Below are 20,742 nucleotides of genomic sequence, written 5' to 3'. Positions count from 1 at the left end.
GAGAGGCTGCTGGGATGACACTTTGGAGACCGCAACAGGCACCAGGCTCATTGAATCATGGAATCCCTACAGTGCAGAAGCTGGCCATTTGGCCCACCGACCCTCTGAAGAGGAGCGCCCTACCCATGGATTGGAACAGGCTGTTTCTCAGAGCTGCTTGCTTGCTGTGTTAGCACTTGGTTCCTGTAGGCTACGCAGGAAGAGGGGGATCGGGTATCAGGGGCCTAACTGAGATGGAGCTGGCACCCCTCCCTGCTCCAGTCAGCACTGACCACCTTACTCACACCAGCACAGAGACCAAGGAAGGATTAGGGACGGTTTCGAATGAAGGACCATGCTATCAGCACAGGCATCTATCGATGGTATATCCTGTGTGGATGTGGAATTAGGCATCATGTTAGCACAGCTGCATTCAGAGTCTCAGACAAACCAGGAAACAATGGTATTTATACAAACAGGAGAATAAGTCTACCATTAAGTTTGGAATATTAATTTGACAAGTATTTCTATTTAAACAGATTTTCCTCAATGTTCATTGAAATCTCCTGCAAATATTTATCTACCAGTGAGCACCCATTTGCATTCAGAAAGTCCAAGTGTCAACTTGGCTCAGCTGATAGCAGTGTTGGTGTGAATCAAAATACTGTGGCTTTTCCCAGCATTCAGGCCTACGATCCAACCTGACACTACTGAGTGCAGTACTAAAAGATCTTTGCATGTATTCCCCAACATATTAAACAGAGATCCATCTGCCAATTCAGAGTTGGATATCAGGTGATCTTATGGCACTATTTGCTGAAAAGCAGGGAGTCATTCCTCCCTCAAGTCAACATTTTTAAAATCTCCTTGATTGGTTATTAATTTCATTTCCTATTGGGTTTACCTTACTGTGGTTCAAAATTAGCTGCCAAGTTTTCCTGCATAGTAACAGTGATTATTACACTTCAGATTTGTTTTAGATTAGATTCCCTACAGTGCAGAAACAGGCTTTTCGGCCCAACAAGTCCACACCGACCCTTCGAAGAGTAACCACCGAGGCCAATTTCCCTCTGACTAATGCACCCAACACTATGGGCAATTTAGCATGGCCAATTCACCTGACCTGCACATCTTTGGACTGTGGGAGGAAACCGGAGCACCCGGAGGAAACCCACGCAGACACAGGGAAACTCCACACAGACAGTCACCCGAGGCTGGGATCGAACCTGGGACCCTGGTTCTGTGAGGCAGCAGTGCTAACCACTGAGCCACCATGCCGCCCCAAAATTACAATTAAATGTGAATGCTTTGAGATGTTCTGAGGACATATGTCACTATGTTTAGAGAAAGGCCATGCAAGTACATTCTATGTTAAGGGTAAATATTCACTGAAACCCTAGTTTAACTGTGTATTCTTTGATAGCTCCAGGTAAGCATATTGCATATGTATGAATTCCCACTGACTTCTGAAACAGAAAATCACAGGTGTATGCTCTGCACAAAATAGCTCCCATCTTTGCTTCAGGCACTTTACTTAAAATCAGTTATTTTCATGTGAAGCACTGTATTTTATGCTGTCGAGTTTTAGAAGACATTGTATAAATTTGGGGAAGGTAATGGTGTAGTGGAAATGTCAGCAACAAGTAAGCCAGAGGCTCAAGTTAATGCCATTCAAATCCCACCAGGGGCAGCAAGTGGAAATTAAAGTCGATGAATAAATCTGGAATGGACAGCACCGGTGATGGTATCATTGTTGTTTTCAAAAGAAACTCTGGTTCACTAATGTCCTTTAGAGAAGGAGAACTGCCACGCTTACCTCATCTGGCCCCCCCTTACATGTGACGCCAGATTCGCTCAATCATTAACTCAACAGGCCCAGCAAGCCACTCCATTCAAGGGCAATTAGTAATGGGCATTAAATGTCACCATTGACAGTAACACACCTATCCTAGAGTCCTACAGCATGAAGATAGGCCCTTTGGCCCAAACCGGTCCATGTCGAGCAAAATGTCCATCCACGCTAACCCCATTTCTTTGCACTTGGCCTATACAGTGGAACCTCGATGATCCGAAGGACATGAGCAGGGAGTATTTCGTTCAGATAATCGAATGCAGGATAATCGAGGTTCCTCTGTATCCTTTTAAACCTTTCCTATCCATATGAAAGAGTAAATAAATACAGATCTTTTCCCAAGTTAACCCCTCCCACTGACCCATCACAGAATAGATCTGAGCACTCCCTGGAGCCCACAAACTCATCATTATCACAACAGCTGAGGACGACACTGATCCTAAGGTTCTCATGACTCTTGCCATGATCCTGAACTCTAATCGTAATAAATCCCAAGCCCATATGTTGATCTAAAACAAGGTTCAGTGGAGACTCCCCCTGTAAAAATGTTGCCCATGGTGAGACTTTCCTTTTAAGAAGTGTCAGATTGAGAAGACATTATTTGTTAAGCAGTTGTTCAGATTGTGTGAATTCATTTTAATGAATTCCAATTTGAAAGATGGACCGTTGACAAAAGCTTGAATGGGAATCTTGCAGCAAGATTCCCTTTTTAAAAGCCAGTCTGTTGGTGAAGCTCTGTTGTTTAAATATGAACTTAATGGATCGACTCGCTCCTTGAAAGTAACACTGCTCCCCCTTAAAGCAAAGGTATTGTTGATACTAAGGATGTTCTTTGCCCATTTCTTAAAATGCTTTCATGTTGGGGCAGAAATGTTATATGCCATTCTTGTCTTATGTAACAGTGTTTGGGGCGTTTTCAGCAAATGATCTCATCAAACATGGCTTTGTGAAGATTGGAATGATATCAATTCTGAAGGTCATGATAACTTTGAAGTTTATTCTGCAATTTGAGTAGATCTGATTCTAATTCCCAATAGAAAACAGTGTTGCTCACATCGGAGGAGTCTGATTTCATCTGTGCCAGTGTTTCATTTTGACAGTAAGATCAATAATTGTTATAAATGGAGCCTAATGACTGATGACCTAATCATCTTGTTGCTTTAATTTATTAATGAGATTAGCATCGAAACAATGAGTCATATGGATAAACTGTAAAATAATACAGTACTTCAGTGGTCTAGCCATCCAGCTGAGCTAAACATTTCAATATGATCATTTCAATATACTTCAGCCTTTATGTCATGTTTTTAACTCCTCCAGGGCAATGTACGTTTTATTTTTCCCCTCGAGAAGACTATTCTGTCTGAGACCAAATCCATCATGGACATGAATGCGCCTGTTCTTGGCAGCCGGTCTCCCTCTTGGTCTTTGGGCCGCCTTCTTCGTTAAGAACTTGCAACCACAATTATCCTGCCACCACCTTTCCTCTGCGTTTTGTTCAAACCATCACTTGTAATCTCAACTAGCCTCACTTCTTCCTTATCAGTTCTAGGTACGCTGTTCAACATGTGCCTTCTCATCACATTCCCACTATGATCTGAATTAGAGCTCCTGCCAAAGTATGCCGCTCACTTGCACAACTGTGCGTACCTTCTCTTGTTCTTCCTCTCCCGACTTCGAGACTTTCAAAACCCAAATTTGGAATGACCTCCTCATCATCCTTGCTTTATATTCAAGTTCTCTTTCATTCTTTCCCACCCTGAAACTATTCTCTACCTGTTTTGATGTATATCATCTTTAGTACAGAATTAACTGATTATTACAATTGGATTAGCATTGAGTTTAAAATACCAGCAATCTGTAAATCCCAGTTGGCGGATCTCATCCTGTCCCTCAATGTGCGTGCTTGTAAATTAAACTTATTAAGAGTCATGGAGTCAAACAGCATTTAAAGGTACAATAATTAGCAATAGCCTGACTTTGCTAATTTAATACTGTTAATACATTTGAAAAAATAATATGACTGTTACATCAACTGTATCGACACTTAAGTTACCCTCTTCTGTCTTCTTACAATCAGATTAGTATTGATTCTAAGCAAGTGACTCAACTAAAGTAACTGCTGGTCCTTGGTCGATTGGCTGGAAATGGTGAACTCAATTCAACAATTATTGTGTGTTGAGGTGGAACTGTAGATTACTGCAGTGTAGAGGTCTTTTGCATAAAACCATACAACCATGTGACCAATCTGAAGCACAGGTAATCTTCAGGGACCAGATATTCTGTGTAACTTCATCCCCCGGATACAGTTTTACATAATAACTGAAGTTTGACTCTAATATGGTAACAAAGGTACTTTACTATACACAAGCCTTTCTATATTCCTCTCAACAAGTATAGTAATCAAGAGATATCGAGATCTAGTGTATTAGTCTATGTCAGCATTGTTATCCTGATTATCCAATTATATTCTTCATTTCCTAGATTACAACAGTGACTGCATTTCACAGTGAATACTTTGAGATGTCCTGAGCTCGCAGAGAGCCAGATACAAAATTCATTTTGTATTCATTTGTATTCATTAGTTGCCTGGCCTAGCAGTTATTGCCCATCCCTTGTTGCCCTTGAGAAGGTGATGGTGAGCTGTTTTCCTGAGCTGCTGCAGTTCACATGTTATAAGTAGGCTTGCAATGCCATAGGGGAGGGAATTCCAGGATTTTGACCAAACAACAGTGAAGGAATGGTGATGCTATTTCTAAGTCGGGATGGTGAGTGGCTTGGAGGTGATTCTGCTTTGAAAATGATGTTTCCTCCATCAGAAACAGGATTTTTGCTGATGACAGTTCAATGTTTAGCATCATTTGGGACTACACTACCATAACTGAATCCCCCACTATAAACATCCTGCTTCTGATGGAGGGAACATCATCCTCGAAGCAGAAGCTGGTTGGGCCTGTGTCATTAACCTGAGGAGTTCCTGCAGAGAGATCCTGTGTCTGAGTTGTTCTCAAGATTGGTAATTTCTCGTGAATCAGTTAATTGAATGAGGTAGATGGAAGATAAATTTAACAAATGACTACGATAAGGAAGGAAGTGCTAACATTCATTCTACTGAACAGTGGACATTTTGTAACTCAGGGATTGCTTTGAAGTGCAGTCACTATCATTATGAGGTAGATATATCAATCTCTTTCACATAAAGAAAATCTGAGCTGCTGAAGTCAGCTTTGTTTTGCAGAAGAATGATGCTTGAAAAGTGAAAACACCACATCGATGTTAGTGGATGAACTCATTGAGCCATATGCTTTTGGGTTTTCTTGACATTTGGCAAGATCATGGTGTCCAGTCTTTTGTTGGCCTGGGAAGATAGTGGAAAGCCTTCATACTGAGCTGCTGCAGTCCATGAGGTGTTGGTGCCCCCACAGGGTTAGTTGTCGATAAGTTTTGCTATTGATCTAGTGATGTCCAAGTCAGGATGGTGTGTAGTACACTGCAGAAATTTGAAATGATGGTGGTCTAATAAAGCTACTGCAATTGTTCCTCTTGATGACAGAGAGCTCGGAGCTGGGATGTGAAAAGCAACATCGTGGTAAGTAAAGATCATCCTGCAGCTATTATGTACTGAAGCTGACTGAACCACTGATGCAGGGAAAGATCTGAAGTTTAATTGCAGAACATGGGTCGGTTACTCTTCGGAGAGTCGGTGTGGATTTGTTGGGCTGAAGGGCCTGTTTCCACACTGTAGGGAAGCTGATCTAATCTAATCTCAACACTAATCAAGGAGTTGCTGCATCTTAATTGGTTTTGGGTTTCTTGAATGTCACTATGGCTATGCTCACTCAAGGCAATAGTGGGGATTCCAACACATTCCCAACTTGAATCTTGTAGAGGACGAAGGGGTTTTGAGTGGTCGAGGAAGTTGGAAAGTGTCTATCATCTGCCTTGCACTTTGAGGTAGAGATCTTGTTGAAGCTTAAAGCCATACAGGAGAAATGGGATTAGATTAGATTACTTAATGTGTAGAAACAGGTCCTTCGGCCCAACAAGTCCACACCAGCCCTCCAAAGAGCAACCCACCCAGACTCATCCCCCTACATTTACATCTTCACCTAACACTACGGGCAATTTAGCATGGCCAATTCACCTAACCTGCACGTTTTTGGAGGAAACCGGAGCACCCGGAGGAAACCCACGCAGACACGGGGAGAATGTGCAAACTCCACACAGACAGTTGCCTGAGGTGGGAATTGAACCCGGTCAATCGCACTGTGAGGCAGCAGTGCTAACCACTGTGCCACCATGCCGCCCAACAATGATGATGACTAATTTGGATTCACGTTTCTCAGAAACAGAGATAAAAACTATCCAGAGATTTGATAAATAAAAGCACAAGTGGGTTGGCAGACAATGGTTAACATCAAAGTCGTCAACCATGTATTAAGTACCACTTGGTAAAACTCAGGAGCCCCACTCCGGTATGACAAGCTCTGCCACATTTATTATCAGGGAAAACTGTAAGAACTGATGTTGCAAGATTCACTGGCCTCTGTATTCTCTGGGCCACCTTCTCAGTCATCTTTGCTTTTACTCCTCCTTGCTTCTATAGAGTGATGCCTCCAGACATCATTGCTGTCATGAACTGTCTTGTGGTTATCCGTGTCACTTCCATGATCTTCCTGTGTCCCTTGCAGTGATCCTTGCGGCAGAGATGGGGATGCTCAGGAGGTCATGATCCAGTGGCCAGTTCACCATGTAGCTGTTTTTTAGCATAAGGGCGTCATCTATCCAGTGAACTTGGCAGTGCAGACATTGTTCAAGTGGGTGCTAATGGAAATGCCAGGCTCCAGGGTCTCTGGATGGTGATCTTACCTCACCAAAAGATGCTGAGGATGCATCTGAAGCAGCATAGGTGGACACTGTTCAGACATTGCTCCTCTCTAGTGTCAACACTGGAGAGGAGTTCATTGAGAACACAGGCTTGGTAGACCAGTTATTTGCTGCCAAGGTTAGAGAGGTGCTGTAAAAGCACAGCAGGTCAGGCAGCATCAGAGGAGCAGGAAAATTGACGTTTTGGGCAAAAATCCCTCATCAGGAAGGCATTATTTGGTGCTGGTGTTGCTTGCACTTTGCTACTCAGCTTATACATCTCAGCTTCAGCATTTGCAATGATGAAATCATAAGCATTAAAATTTTGATGTTGCCATAACATCAAAGACATAAATAATCCTGTCCAAGTGACTGCAGGCCAGAAGAGTTACAGGTGAAACATACCTAACCGTGGTAGAAGGATGTTGCTGAAACAATGGGGCTTCACAAGAATTCTATAACCTTCATGGTCAGTTTCTGGTGCTACTCTATAACTCAACAAATTTGTTCAACTCAGTTTCACAATTGAGGATGTAATATTAGTAGTTTGACAACTCAGTTTTGATTTGACTTCTCAACCTCTGGATTGCTAGACCAGTGCCAAGCGGGCATCATACCTAAGACTGCAATCAGGTTGAAAAGAATAAAGTTGAAGTATTGTGCAAATTACTATCACCCTTTCAAACGATAATGTTAACTGGAAGCATGTAGACGAGAAAGAACAAGATGCCTGTGATGGATTTCAGAGATGGCAGTACAGGGAAGCGAAGGGAAGGCTATGTAGTAATTGGCTTTGGAGTGGAACTCCACAGAGGCAGTCATGTGGAGCTGGACAATTGAGCAGACATGTTGGGAACCTCGTGAAGGTGCTTTTTTTGTTCTGATGGTTGCTTGAATGAATTGAATTCCAGTATCCATCATCTGGTTTCGAGAGAGTTAATCCTTTTCAAAACATGAAAGAAGTCATAGGTTCCATATTATATTCGGAATAATTTGCAGCAGCTGGGGAAGACTGAGATAGAGGTGGTTGTGCACAAGTGGGTAATATTTGGAATATGGGTTTCATGCCAAATGAGCTGATGGTCATAGTGCCTGCAGATGTTTTCTGGGCCATATCACTTGCTGTCTCTTGGATGCAAAACACAAAACTGGGTCTCTCTAACTGCAACCATGTGCGAGTGTTTAATTTTCAAAACCATTCAAACCATACCAGCCTGGGCCAGGTTAAAGCAATACAGTGAGATTGGTGTCTTCAGCGTTTTTGATGTTGTCTTGATGCAACAGACGCGCTGACTCTCTTCAGAAAGTTGGCATCACAGTGTGATGTTTCAGCCCTGAGTATTCATCATTTTTCAGATCCTGGGAGGCAGCCAGTGAGCTGTCTCTCCAACTGTAATTAAGGGTATCAAACAAACCAGAAGCCCTGCCATTCAGAAGTCACTTTGACACACTGAGGCAATTACAAGTTCTTCTAAATCTTTTCATGAACTGGAAATCATTGGAAAAGCCTCCCTAATAGCTTAGATAATAAGAGCACACCCCAGTGTGTTAATGAGCCACAGAGACCAGGAATGTCCCACGTTTGATCCTTGGGCAACGCTGAGTTCATCTGCCTCAAGAGGACAAGAACTCTGATGCTTTGAATGATCACTGTGGGAAAGAGAGGAGATGAGGACCTGCTCCAGGTCACTGTTCAGCCTCTTCTGCCCGCAATTTGCATGAAGCCCCTATTAACTTCAGAGATGATGCCTGTCACATATCAGTGTAGCCTATTAATTGCCTGTATTTGTGCATGTGAAGGCCACTTGCATCAGTCATCAGCAAGTGCCATTGACAGCTGCACATCAGCAGGAGTCAGCACATTAGGGAGAATGGGACATAATAACAAAAAGGAAACACTAGAGGTTTATAAAATTATGAGGGGTATGGATAGGGTAAATAGACAAGGTATTTTCCCTGGGCTGGGTGAGAGAGGAAAGATATAAAAGTGACCTAAGGGGCACCATTTTCACACAGAAGGTGGTGCGTGTGTGGAATGAGCTGCCAGAGGAAGTGGTGGAGGCTGGTACAATTACAACATTTAAAAGGCATCTGGATGAGTATATGAATAGGAAGGGTTGAGAGGGATATGGGCCAAGTGCTGGCAAATGGGATGAGATTAGTTTAGGCTATGTGGTCAGCATGGACGAGTTTGACCAAAGGGCTTGCTTCTGTGCTGTACATCTCTAAGACTCATGAATGAGGAAAGTATTTTAAGAGGTAGAAAGAGAATCCAGATGCATTCTGGACAACTCAGAGAGAGGCCATTCAGTCCACTGTGTCGATGCTGACTCTCCATGGAGCAATCTGGTCAGTCCAAATTCAACATCCCTGCAGTTTTGTTTCCTTTGAGTGCATGTTCAGTTCCCTTTAGAAATGTTTGATCATCTCCATGACCCCCCTAATGTGGGCAACAAGTAAGAAACCAACTCAATGCATTAAAAACTGCTTAAAATCCCTAGTGGAAAGACGCTGTTCGGCCCATTTAGGCATCACTGACCCTCCAATGAGCATCCCACACAGACTCATTCCCCCTATCCTATCCCTGGGTGGCATGGTGGCACAGTGGTTAGCACTGCTGCCTCACAGCGCCAGAGACCCGGGTTCAATTCCCGCCTCAGGTGATGACTGTGTGTGGAGTTTGCACGTTCTCCCCGTGTCTGCGTGGGTTTCCTCCGGGTGCTCCGGTTTCCTCCCACAGTCCCAAGATGTGCAGGTCAGGTGAATTGGCCATGCTAAATTGCCCGTAGTATTAGGTAAGGGGTAAATGTAGGGGTATGGGTGGGTTGCACTTCGGCGGATCGGTGTGGACTTGTTGGGCCGAAGGGCCTGTTTCCACACTGTAATGTAATCTAATCTAATCTAAAACCCTGCATTTCCAATGGTGAATCCACCTAATCCACACATCTTTCGACTGTGAGAGGAAACCCACACAGACACAGGGAGAATGTGCAAACTCCACACAGGTAGCTGCCTGAGTCTGGAAACGAACCCGAATCCCAGGTCCTGTGAGGTCACAGTCCACCCATTCCTCATCCCATCCAACTCATGGGGAACTGGATTTTTTTTTCCCTTGACTGCCTTTCTCAAGAAGAATACTTCAGTTTCTCCAACCTAATTTTGCTGCTAAGATTTTCTTTGTCTCTGGAACCATTCTGATGAATATCGGTGTCCTCCTCCTAAGGAGCTTCACCACCTTCCTAAAGTGTGGTAGAGTGAAAAATTCTAAAACATTTGTGGAATTGATTCATTTCAGGATTTTGAAATTAGTTCATGAACAACCAAGCAACATTTGTAGTAAGGCATGTGGCATCACTTATGAATTATAATTCTAAACTGCGTACAATCACTTCTTCTATAACTCGATAATTGGGTTCCTGTGTGACCCCCGCACTAAATAGAAATCGCACAATACAAATAACACTTAAAGTGTTTGTGATCTAATTGCATTATAGTCGATGCATGTTTTACAAGTTCGCATTTTAGAAACTGTGTTCCCTATTCACCCATCACGTTACAGCCAATTCATGTTAATGAAAGACGCATTATAACAGAAGTGACTGTATGAGGAAGGTAACAGAAGTCACATGACACCAGGTTATAGTCCAACAGATTTATTTGAAATCACAAGCTTCCAGAAGACTGAAAGTTTATGACTTCAAATAAACCTGTTGGACTATAACTTGGTATCGTGTGGCTTCTGACTATGGAAAAGGTAATATTCTTCAATCTTGCTGATTAAATAGATTATGTTTTGAAAATGCTATGTTTTTATTAGACACGACATGAGTTAATCATAACACAACTTGTGATGACAGTAAAAGTTTCATTTTTCGCCACTACTCCCATTCTCTCTTTCAGTCTCTCTCTCTCTCTCTCTCTCTCAGCACGTAGTATGTATACATTGTAGACATTACCTAAACTATTTAATTTGAGCCCAGCTTTAAAAATGAGATCCAACTGGGCAAGTTTTCAAAAGTGCATCAGAAACAGTCCATACATTAAGCAACAGTTTGTGGACAGGCAGTGCCCAGACTGTTGATGTGTTTCACAAGAATATTGGCAAACTTTCAACATGTGCTGCGTTGGCACTGTTATCATTACCACTGGTGTATGCAGTCAAGTCCCTTAGTGATTGGTGAGAGGGGATGGAGCATCAAATGTGCCAACTTGGCCTCTTCATTGGCTTTCTTGACATCCTGAATTAATTTTTTTTGGAAACGTTGTGGTGATACTCAATCAGGACCCAGAATTGTCCTTGTATTCTCCAGAAATGTTGGCTTCTCAATCCGACTGCTAACGTTCTCAGGCAAGGGTGGGGGATGGAGTATAGTGTTTTATTAAAGTATTTGCATCTGAAAATCTCACGAGTCATGGTGTCATCAGCTGTCCTTTGATTTGAGGATGACCTCTACTCAGAATCACGGGTGACTCACTAGGATTCTCTTGCATACGTGGGGTAATCCTGCACTTTTCATATTGTTGACCTTCCCAGACTAGTACATCGAGATGATATTCATAATGAGAAGTAATTTAATAGTTCACTTTCATCTTTTACTGCATGGCACTTCACCTTTTTTGTCTCAAGTGTTGGACAGTGGAATGTAAACATGCTGAATTGCCCTCATGAAGGTCATTTGGTTGGATTAGGAAAATAAAGATTTGATGGATAGTCATTCTATGTCGAGTTGGCTCACAAACCTCAAGGCAATCTTGGAAAATGTCAACGTAGCACAATGGATCTGTTATGCCAGCAGCCTTGAGAAAGGAAGTATTACCAGATTTGCAGAGGATGGGGGCAACAATAACACTGGCAACTTGCATTTTATATATTACCACTTAATGGAGTAAAATACCCTCAAAATATCAAAAACTCCTATATTTGGGAAGCAGCTGGCAGCAAGCCAAAGGAAGAGACCAACCACTTGGCAGAATTGTGAAGTTTTAACCAGTCTCTTCAAGCAGGAGATAGAGAGTTAAAGAGGTTTGCAGGGGGAAATATGTAAAATGTAGATCTAAACTGTTAAGCACATAACCAGTAATGACAGAGTGAAGGAAATGAGAGATGCACAAGGGGCCAGAGCTGAAAGGGAATAGAGTTCTCAGGAAGCTAAAGGGGATATCAGGGACTGACTGGGCAAACGTTACAGGGGAAAATTTATTCAGGAATTTTAAAACGGAAGCAGTGACAATTAGAAGCATCTGTAGGTCAGTAAACCCAAGGATGACAGGTAATTGGGATCGATGCAAGCTAGGATATAGGAAGCAGAGTGTCATGAGTTTGAGTTGATGAGGGTTTGAAGATAATAGGCAAGACAGGAGTTGGAGAGGTAAGGAAAGCAGGGATCCAGTAGCTTTGAGAGAATGCTGCTATATTTGATTATGATAGCACCATTATGTCATTAGAGTAAAATATGGACAGCTTGGATGAAGATGCCAATATTTGTATGTCTACAGCATTCTATTTGGCTCAATAAACAGGTAGAAAATTAAAAGCTATTTCGTCCAACCCTTAGGGCACTCTGATTAATATTGCCAATAGAGCCTGTGGCAGGGCAGATTAGAGTTGGTTGCAAACAAGGTCCGGGCTTGTGTTAAAATCCTCTTTCACCCCACTCTTCCTTATTTCTATAACCTCTTCCTGCCTTAAATCCTGCAAAATCACTGTCACCTCTAGTCCATCACTTATGTAGCCCTAGTTTTAATCACTCCACCATTGCTGACCATATGATCTACTCCTAAGATCCTAAGGTGATTGATCCTTTCCCAGAACTTTCTCTTGTTCCAATTCTCTCTCCTCTTATGAGTGACGCAGCACACCCTGCCTTTTTGACATCCATCTAAATTTTGTTTCTACCTGCTGTAGATAAGAATTTTAAATTTTCTGGGTTAGCCGAATTTAAAAGAAGAAAAAAAATTCCATATCTCAGTTGTTCGGATGGTAACCTAATGACTCAGAAGGATCATGGTTTTATTGTTTCTGTATCTGGAGGAACATGTTTGTGTTTGCATTGAGTGCTCAGCATTAATGTCATGGTACATCTGAAAGGCAGGAGTCCTGCTTTAAAACAGCCCTCTATGTTAAATGTGAAAATGTGGACTATTTGTCAGCTAAACAGTAAGCTTAATCACAGAATTGTCTTCTGATCATAGAATTCCCACAGTGTGGAAATAGCTCTTCGGCCCAGCAAGTCCACACCGATCCTCCGAAGAGCAACCCACTCAGACCCATTCCCCCAATCGTGTTATCCTATATTTACCCCTGACTAATGCACCTAACCCGGACATCCCTGAACACTATGGGTAACTTAACAGTTCACCCAACCTGCACATCTTTGGATTGTGGGACGAAACTGGAGCACCCGGAGGAAACCCACACAGACACGGGGACAATGTGCAAACTCCACACAGTCAGTCGCCCGAGGCTGGAATTGAACCTGCGTACCTGGTGCTGTGAGGCTGCAGTGACAACCACTGAGCCACCGTGCCGCCCACCGTCTATTGTCATATGTTTGATTATATGATATAAAGGTGGCAACAGCCCAAACAAGGGAAAAGTTCATTAAAACCTAAGATATAAGACTCTTTCCAGGAAAACAATCAATTCCGAGGGAGTTAATTGATCAATCTGACTGAGGATGATGACATGTTTGCAATATTTTTCATGATCAAACTGATCATTTACTGGAGACTGGACAAGATTTGAATGTATAATCTTGTCTGCCTAGAAAGAGCATAAAGGAAGCTTGTCTCATGGATACCTAGCTCAGGAGCTCATCTGATCAGTGGGCAAAGGTTGAGACAGAGGGGGTTGATCACCAGTTTTGGTGTGATTTTTGGACAAGTCCACAATTCATTTGTGATTGCAAACGTTGCATGGGTAGGATTTGTTGCATAGTTTTTGTAATGTACTTTGCTTGTATAAATCAACTGGGGACATCCCATTGTTAGAACTACCTGGGTTATTGATATCCTGGTGGACCAGGGAAAGTTGGAATTGAAGCCTACAGTATAAAGTGCCTTGCAGCATGCTGTAGCATTAAAGTCATGTTCACAATCCATGTTGTTATGCAGATAAAGGTTAGTGTGTGAAACTGAAGCATTCAGGAATGGACAAGGAGTTGTCACTCTTGTGCCTAGTGTGCCATTCCCTGCATGTGTAGCTTGAGGGCTACCAGTTCTGCCAAAGTGGCTAAATAGACCACAGAGGTCTGCTTGTGTTCACTAACCTGGCAGTGCTATGTCTCGGAGCTGAACTGAACTCCACCTGAAGGCACATCTGGTTTCAGTCTGACTGGAAAATGCGGCAGCAGCAGCAATCTACAGCTGCCAGGTCTTGTGCATCAATCCACACTTCAAAGATGAATAAGGTAACTGCACTGTTTAACAGCACAAAAGCTAATATTCTGGATTGTTGTGTTTTGACCCAGGTTTACCTTGTGGGCAGTGGATAACACTGGAAGACGTTCCAGACCCAGCGCTGTTACTGTTAAAGTACCATGTCCACTTGTAGATGATGTGAAGGCTAAAGGTATGTTTTCCTGTCATTTTCTATTTAATCAGATCTTGGCTTCAAAATTAGATTTCAAGATCCCTGGTAATCACTCCATTCACCATGCAGTGTATGTAACTACTGTCCGTAACTGACAATCTTAGCTTAAGGTCAGCCTTGAGTTATAGTCCTCACCACTGACCTAGTAAGAGTTTAAAGAAACAGGTCGTTTAGCCCTTTGAGCCTGCTCCCCCATTTATTGAGGTCATGGTTGTTTTGATTGTGGTCCAAAATTCACTTTTCATGTCTGCACCCATGCCCTTTCCCATTTCCTTAACCCATAATTCCCTTATCGTTCAAAATACATTATTATTTACTCACAGGATGAGGGTGTCACTGGCTTGGCTAGCATTTATTGCCCTCCCTAATTGCCCAGAAGGTTGTTAAGAATCAACCACATTGCTGTGGGTCTGGAGTCACATTTCAGCCAGACCAGGTAAGGATGGCGGTTTCCTTCCCTAAAGGGTATTAGTGAAGCAGATGGGTTTTTCCGACAATCGATTCATGGCCATCATCCGATTCTTAGTTCCCGATTTTTATCAAATTCATATTCCACCATCTGCCGTGGCGGGATTCGAACCTGGGGTCTCTGGATTAACAGTTTAGTGATAATACCACAAGTACACCCTCCTCTGACTAGCTCAACCTTTACAAATCAGGCCAGCAACCTCCACATCCCCTGAGGGTAGAGTTGAAATAGTAATGGCACTTGGAGAAATTAAATTGATCGTCCTCTACATCTTCGGTGAGACACTCCTTATTTTGAAGCTGTGCCTTTTGGTTTTAGATTTCCCCACAAGGGGAAACATCCCCTTCGCACCTCTCAAATCTTAAAGGAAGCTACCCAGAGAGATCCAATAGAGCCCAGGCAGCCAATAAAAGGGATATCATCAAACAAGCTAAGCTGACAATCACATTAAACTCTTCTCACTGACAAAACCAGACAGGAAAATGCACTCGTTTTCCTTCACTTGTAAATGATTAAAAACATATGAACAGGAGGAGGCCTTACTCAGCCCCTCCAATCTATTTTGTTGTTCAATGAGATCATGGCTGAATTGTGACCTAGCTGCATTTATCTTCTCAGACCTTTTGATTGTTTTTTTGTTATTTAATCACATATTTAAATTTCACACTTCATCAAGCATCACATTGTTAGTTGTGGAAGATATTACAAACTTCTTCCATCTTTTATAAATGCAGAAGCAGTTTCAATTTCCCTCCAAGTTTCTAATTTTTTTTAGAAACAGCAGGTCTAATTTTGAGCTTGTAATCACCGGTCTGACACTCCCCAGCCATTGAAAATCATTTCTCTGCATCTGCTCTGACTGCTGCCCTTAATATTTTGAAAACGTTGATTAAATCACTACAGATTATTCTCAGTACTACAGAATATTGTACAACCACTCCTCATGATTTAAACCTTGACAGGCTGAAGACAGAATTTCTTGTGGAATCAACTCATTGTCGCAATCCCCTCTCTGTCTTGAGACAGATGCTGTGAACTCTGGAGTAGATATGTAGTGAGCGAGTGCTGAGAGAATGAGTGAGATGCACTCTGATCCAAACCATGAGTTGTTACCTGTTCCTGTGTGCAGCATTACAATAAGAGGTACCAGTGCACACCAAAGTGCAGAGCTGTACTATAAATGGCTTGGAGATATGCCATGATATTGCAGTGAGGGTGGTATGCCAAGATCAGTGGATGGGGCGTGCTGCAGTCACTGCCCGTAGAGCATGCCCTGAGATGTTGACACCTGCTGGTCAAAATGGAGGTCTAAAAGATCAAACTGGAGTTGCCAGGTACCCAGTCTGAATTTCATGTTAGGAATTCCCAGCATCTGGATTCCATTGGTAAATGAGAGGATGAGAAACTAAATATTAATGATGTGAGATTGGGTAATAATGAGAAGTTAGTGCATCCTAATAAACCTCTCAGTGCCCATTGGTGAGAATCTCATCTCACCATTCGACACTCAGTTAGAAAATGAGGGTTTTCACTCTCAGTTTCCAGAAGCCGCTGGCTGGCCATCTCATACCTCTTTGTTTTCTTTTTCGCCTTTGTCCCAGATGTTAGGGTCTGGGAGGATTCCTCATTTTACCTTCCATCCCTTCATCAAAGTGATTTATATAAATTGAGGTCCAGGTGCACATCACTTGTTAGATCCTGAAAAAGACCCAGTTACACCGACTGTATGCTTCTGTTAACCAGCTAATCTTCCACGATCTACAGTATTAGCAATAATAAAAAAAAAGGAATGATTCTGGCCTCTTGATTTTAATTTCTCCATAATTCATTATGGAGTTGAAGTAAATGAAGTATACAGTGAATGGCAGGACCCTTAAGAGCATTGGTGTACAGACAGACTATGGGGTACAAGTCCATAGCTTTCTGAACATGTCAACACAAGGTGATACAATAGTAAAGAAGGTATATGACATGCTTGCCTTTATCAGTTGAGCATAAAAGTTGGCAAGACACTTTGCACCTGTTTAAAACTCAAGCTGGGCTATATTTGGAATATTGTATGTGCAGATCTGGCCAGCACACTGTAGGAAAGATGTGGAAGCTTTGGAGAGGGTCCCAGCAAGGTCTTCCAAGATGTTGCCTGGATTGGAGTGCATTAGCTGTAACAATCGGATTGTTTTCACTAGAGTGTCGGAGGCTGACGGGCGACCTGATAGAAGTATACAAAAAGTTATGAAGGGCATGGATAGGGTGGATAGTCAGTCTTTTACCCCAAAGTGAAAATGTCAGTTACTAAGCAGTAAAGCTTAAAAGTGAGAGGGCAACATTTTAAAGATGTGCAAGGCACACATTTTATGCAGAGGATGATTTGTGCCTGGAATGTGCTGCCAGGGGAAGTGGTCGAAGCAGGTGTAAAAACAACGTTTAAGAGACTTTAGACAAGACATGAACAGGGAGGAACAGAGGAATATGTACCATTGCATGCAGATGGGATTAGTTCAGAATGGCACTGTAGTTGACATAGACATAGTGAGCTGAAGGGTCTGTTCCTCTTCTGTACTGTTCTAAGTTTTATGCTGTGACTTTCAGGACTCTGAACTAAAGCTGGAATGTGAGTTTTGCTGAGTGATCATTCTCCAGCCAACACTGACTGAATGATCTCCATCTGTGTTGCACATTTTCGAGGTGTTTCTGTGTGTGCTTTCATCTGACAAGACTCTGAGCTCTGGCATTCCCTCCCTAATGCTCTCTGCCTCTTGATCTCTCTTTCCTCGATCAACCACTCCTGATAAAACATATGGAGAAGAGAGAAGGATTATGAGAGTTGCACTGATAGAGTTAGATAAGGAAAGGTGGAAGAATAAACACAATCATTGGACCAAGTGGACTGTTGCTATACTGTAGAATATATTTAATTACATGTCATCACTGTTTGTATCTGACTTACTGTTCCCTGTGTGACACTGTCCATTTAATTATTGGTATCCTATATTGTACTGAAGATATTTAACCCCAGTTACACTTTTATCCCCCCAATGATCAAGACTTACCCCTTTTAATAAGGAAGCCTGGGGGTTATAAGTAAGAAATCTGTAAAAGTGTTGTCTGTGGAAATGTATTATGTGTTGCTGCACAGCTTGACTCTCCTTGAGGTGAGCACTGAATAAACAGCCTTAACCCAGCAAAGGTTTTGCTTTGAGGAATTGATTACTATTGTATATGACAGGTAACTGAAGAAGAAATAGCGATAAAATGATGAAGTACTCACTTCCCCTTTCACTCTGATAGATGGAATAATAAAGATGCTGCTCACTAAACGCAGACTTCAAAGGAAAATTGGCTGGCTCTAGTGTCTGGCTGATCTAGCTGACCTGCTGGGCCAGCTCCAAAAATTTAAACATACCACTGTTCTGCTGCGGTTTGCAAAATTGTGTGTGTGTGTGTGTGTGTGTGTGTGTGTGTGTGTGTGTGTGTGTGTGTGTGTGCCTCATGACTTGGAATCTGTATCCTGGTGATTGGTTTCTAGGAATTCCAGATCCCCTCTGGTTAAAAGAAATCCGTTGATTGATCCCAGCTGATGCAATGCTTACTTCCCATACCAGTTGGTCCCTGTCTCTAGTCTTCACACTTTCTTTGGGGTCAATCAATCAGCCGTTACCTGTTGTGTTGGAGTGGAATATTTTACACAGCCTCTTTACTATATGCAAGACTCCTCTAGCAGTTGATCAGGTATCATGGGATCTTTGACTTGGTGAATAATACTTTAATCGTTGAATCAGACCATTGCATGTTCAAGCCCCACTCCAGAGACTTTCCTATAAACCCCACGTTGCCACTCCAGTATTAGTGCTGCCCTCATGAAGGTACATTGCCCCTGATCAGATCTGCCCTCGCAGGTGGACACAAAAGGTCTGACTGTGTCTTTTGAAGAACTGGGAATTATTCTCAGTGTCCTGCCTGATATTTATCCCTCAACTCAGAGCACTGTAGCGGATTATCTAATTGTTATCACATTGCTATTTGAGGAGCTTGCTTTGGCAAATTGCCTGCCGTGTTTCCCACATTACAACACACTTCATTGACTGTAAAACATTTAGGATATCCTGAGGCTGTGAAAAGCATTATATACAATAGATTAGCCAGTCATTTGGGACGTGGTGTGCAAAGATTGGCTGCTACATTTTAACAGTGACCGCTGCTCAAAACTATTCCATTGGTTCTCCCTCACTTTTGGACATCCTAAAAATGTAGATACCAACAAACTTATTTTTCTTGTTCTAGATGTGAGCCCTCCCTCCCATCCTCGCTCCCTACCTCTTTTCCTTCCTCCCTTCCTTCCCATTTCTCCTTCGCTCCCTGTTCTTTCATTTCTTCCAACCTCACTCCCTCCTTCCATCCCTCCTCTTCTTTCATCCTTCCTTCATTCTCCCTCTCCCTCCCTCAGCTACCTCCTTGTCTGTAGCTGTGTAAAGCTTTTCAAGTTAGCTGTCACTGAAATGCATCAGCCCTCGATTTGCAGCAATAAATTCCACTTGCCTCAGGTGGGAATGTGGGGGAAGGGCCAAGTTTGAGGGGAATGTGGTTTCCCTCCAATGGACCTCCTTGTCCAAATTCCTTTGTGGAGTGTGCCTGCACCACTACGGGTACAATACTGCTGCAAGCAGAGGGTGGCCATTAAGTGACTATTATTTAGATGCTTGAGGGGCTTAGTAGGCCCCAGAGAAGGCAAACCCCACCCCCATTCAGTCAAGACAGGAGGATACATGGTCGGAAGACTACCCACTTGACTTCATAGCCCCCACCCTCTCCCACAATCCCCCCCCCACACTCCAAACCTGCCAGTCGAGTGGATGGTGGGGGCTATATATGGGCCTATCAAATCATTTTATCATCTTGACCATCTCCATTATTTCAGTATATCACCCACCACCAAAGCGGAATGAGGCATTCAACTCATTTATTGGCAGTTTGAATGGATTCTGACACCTTTTTGATATGAAACTGGTCTACTCTGATTTCCTTAGAAATTGCTGACAAAATCTACAACCTGTTCAACGGCTACACGAGCGGAAAGGAGCAACAGACCGCGTACAATACCCTGATGGATCTGGGCCCGTCCACCCTGCACCGAGTGTATTACCATTACAATCAGGACTATGAGCACTTTGGAGAATTCACATGGCGCTGTGAGGATGAATTGGGCCCAAGGTATGTGTACTTGTGCCAGCTCCAAGCTGGTCCAAGAAGTCAGTCATGGTCTGCTTTCCCTCCTCCCTCACGTTTATTCCTTCACTCATTTCTAAAGATAAAACAAATGGAAAAATAACAGGATGATCCAGTCCACCCTTCGATTCGCAGCATGAGGGAGAGAGAAAACACAGTTGATGTTAAATACGATTACCAGATGGTAATTGTTAGCCACAGTGAGCTTTATAAATATCTTCACCTAATAAGCAACAGGACCTAAGACCCTTTTCACCTGGGGTTTGGGAAGGGTTAGATTAGGCTCACAAAGTGATTGGCTTGCATGGAGAGTGATCCCTCACATGCTAATGAAATGGGTCATGCATTTTTTCACAAACATCAATAATAGGCTTTTCAAATAGGGACACAATGTAGTTAACCATATAGATTCTATTAGAGGAAGAGCAATTAATTCTAAATGAAGCACATGATATATCAGGCTTAGACTTAACTGTATTGACTACACTCTGTGAGCAGGTTGCCCTGTTTAATATCACTTCAGGCTTCTCTTAATGCCATATACTGAGTAGTTAGATTTGTGAGGAATGAAGTCAATGAAAAATGGAATTTATGTGTACTGTCTGTCAGCTTGTTATTGCTGGTTTTGCATAGACACCAAGAAGAATTTCCCTCCTGCCCGTAGAAGGAAAATAAAAAAGCCCAGACTATCTTCTTTATCAGGTGACACTGGTCAGTTAGAAGGAGATGGCAATGAGAGGTTGGAGTATTGACCCAGTAGAA

At 42.6% G+C, this 20,742-nt stretch overlaps 1 protein-coding gene across 3 annotated transcripts in view; it reads left to right on the top strand.

Annotated features, from left to right (window-relative positions):
* Window positions 1–20,742, top strand: part of astn1 (astrotactin 1) — a 2,190,072-nt gene that overhangs the window by 2,155,557 nt on the left and 13,773 nt on the right. For all 3 annotated transcript variants that reach the window (XM_043700015.1, XM_043700017.1, XM_043700018.1), the window contains 2 exons: window positions 14,167–14,267; window positions 19,782–19,965. In XM_043700015.1, the coding sequence (XP_043555950.1) occupies window positions 14,167–14,267; window positions 19,782–19,965 (285 nt within the window). The remainder of the gene's footprint in view (window positions 1–14,166; window positions 14,268–19,781; window positions 19,966–20,742) is intronic.

Source organism: Chiloscyllium plagiosum, chromosome 11 (assembly GCF_004010195.1).
Source record: "Chiloscyllium plagiosum isolate BGI_BamShark_2017 chromosome 11, ASM401019v2, whole genome shotgun sequence".
Lineage (NCBI taxonomy): Eukaryota > Metazoa > Chordata > Chondrichthyes > Orectolobiformes > Hemiscylliidae > Chiloscyllium > Chiloscyllium plagiosum.
The sequence above is the reverse complement of the archived record's forward strand: the minus strand, read 5'-3'. Positions and strand labels throughout refer to the sequence as shown.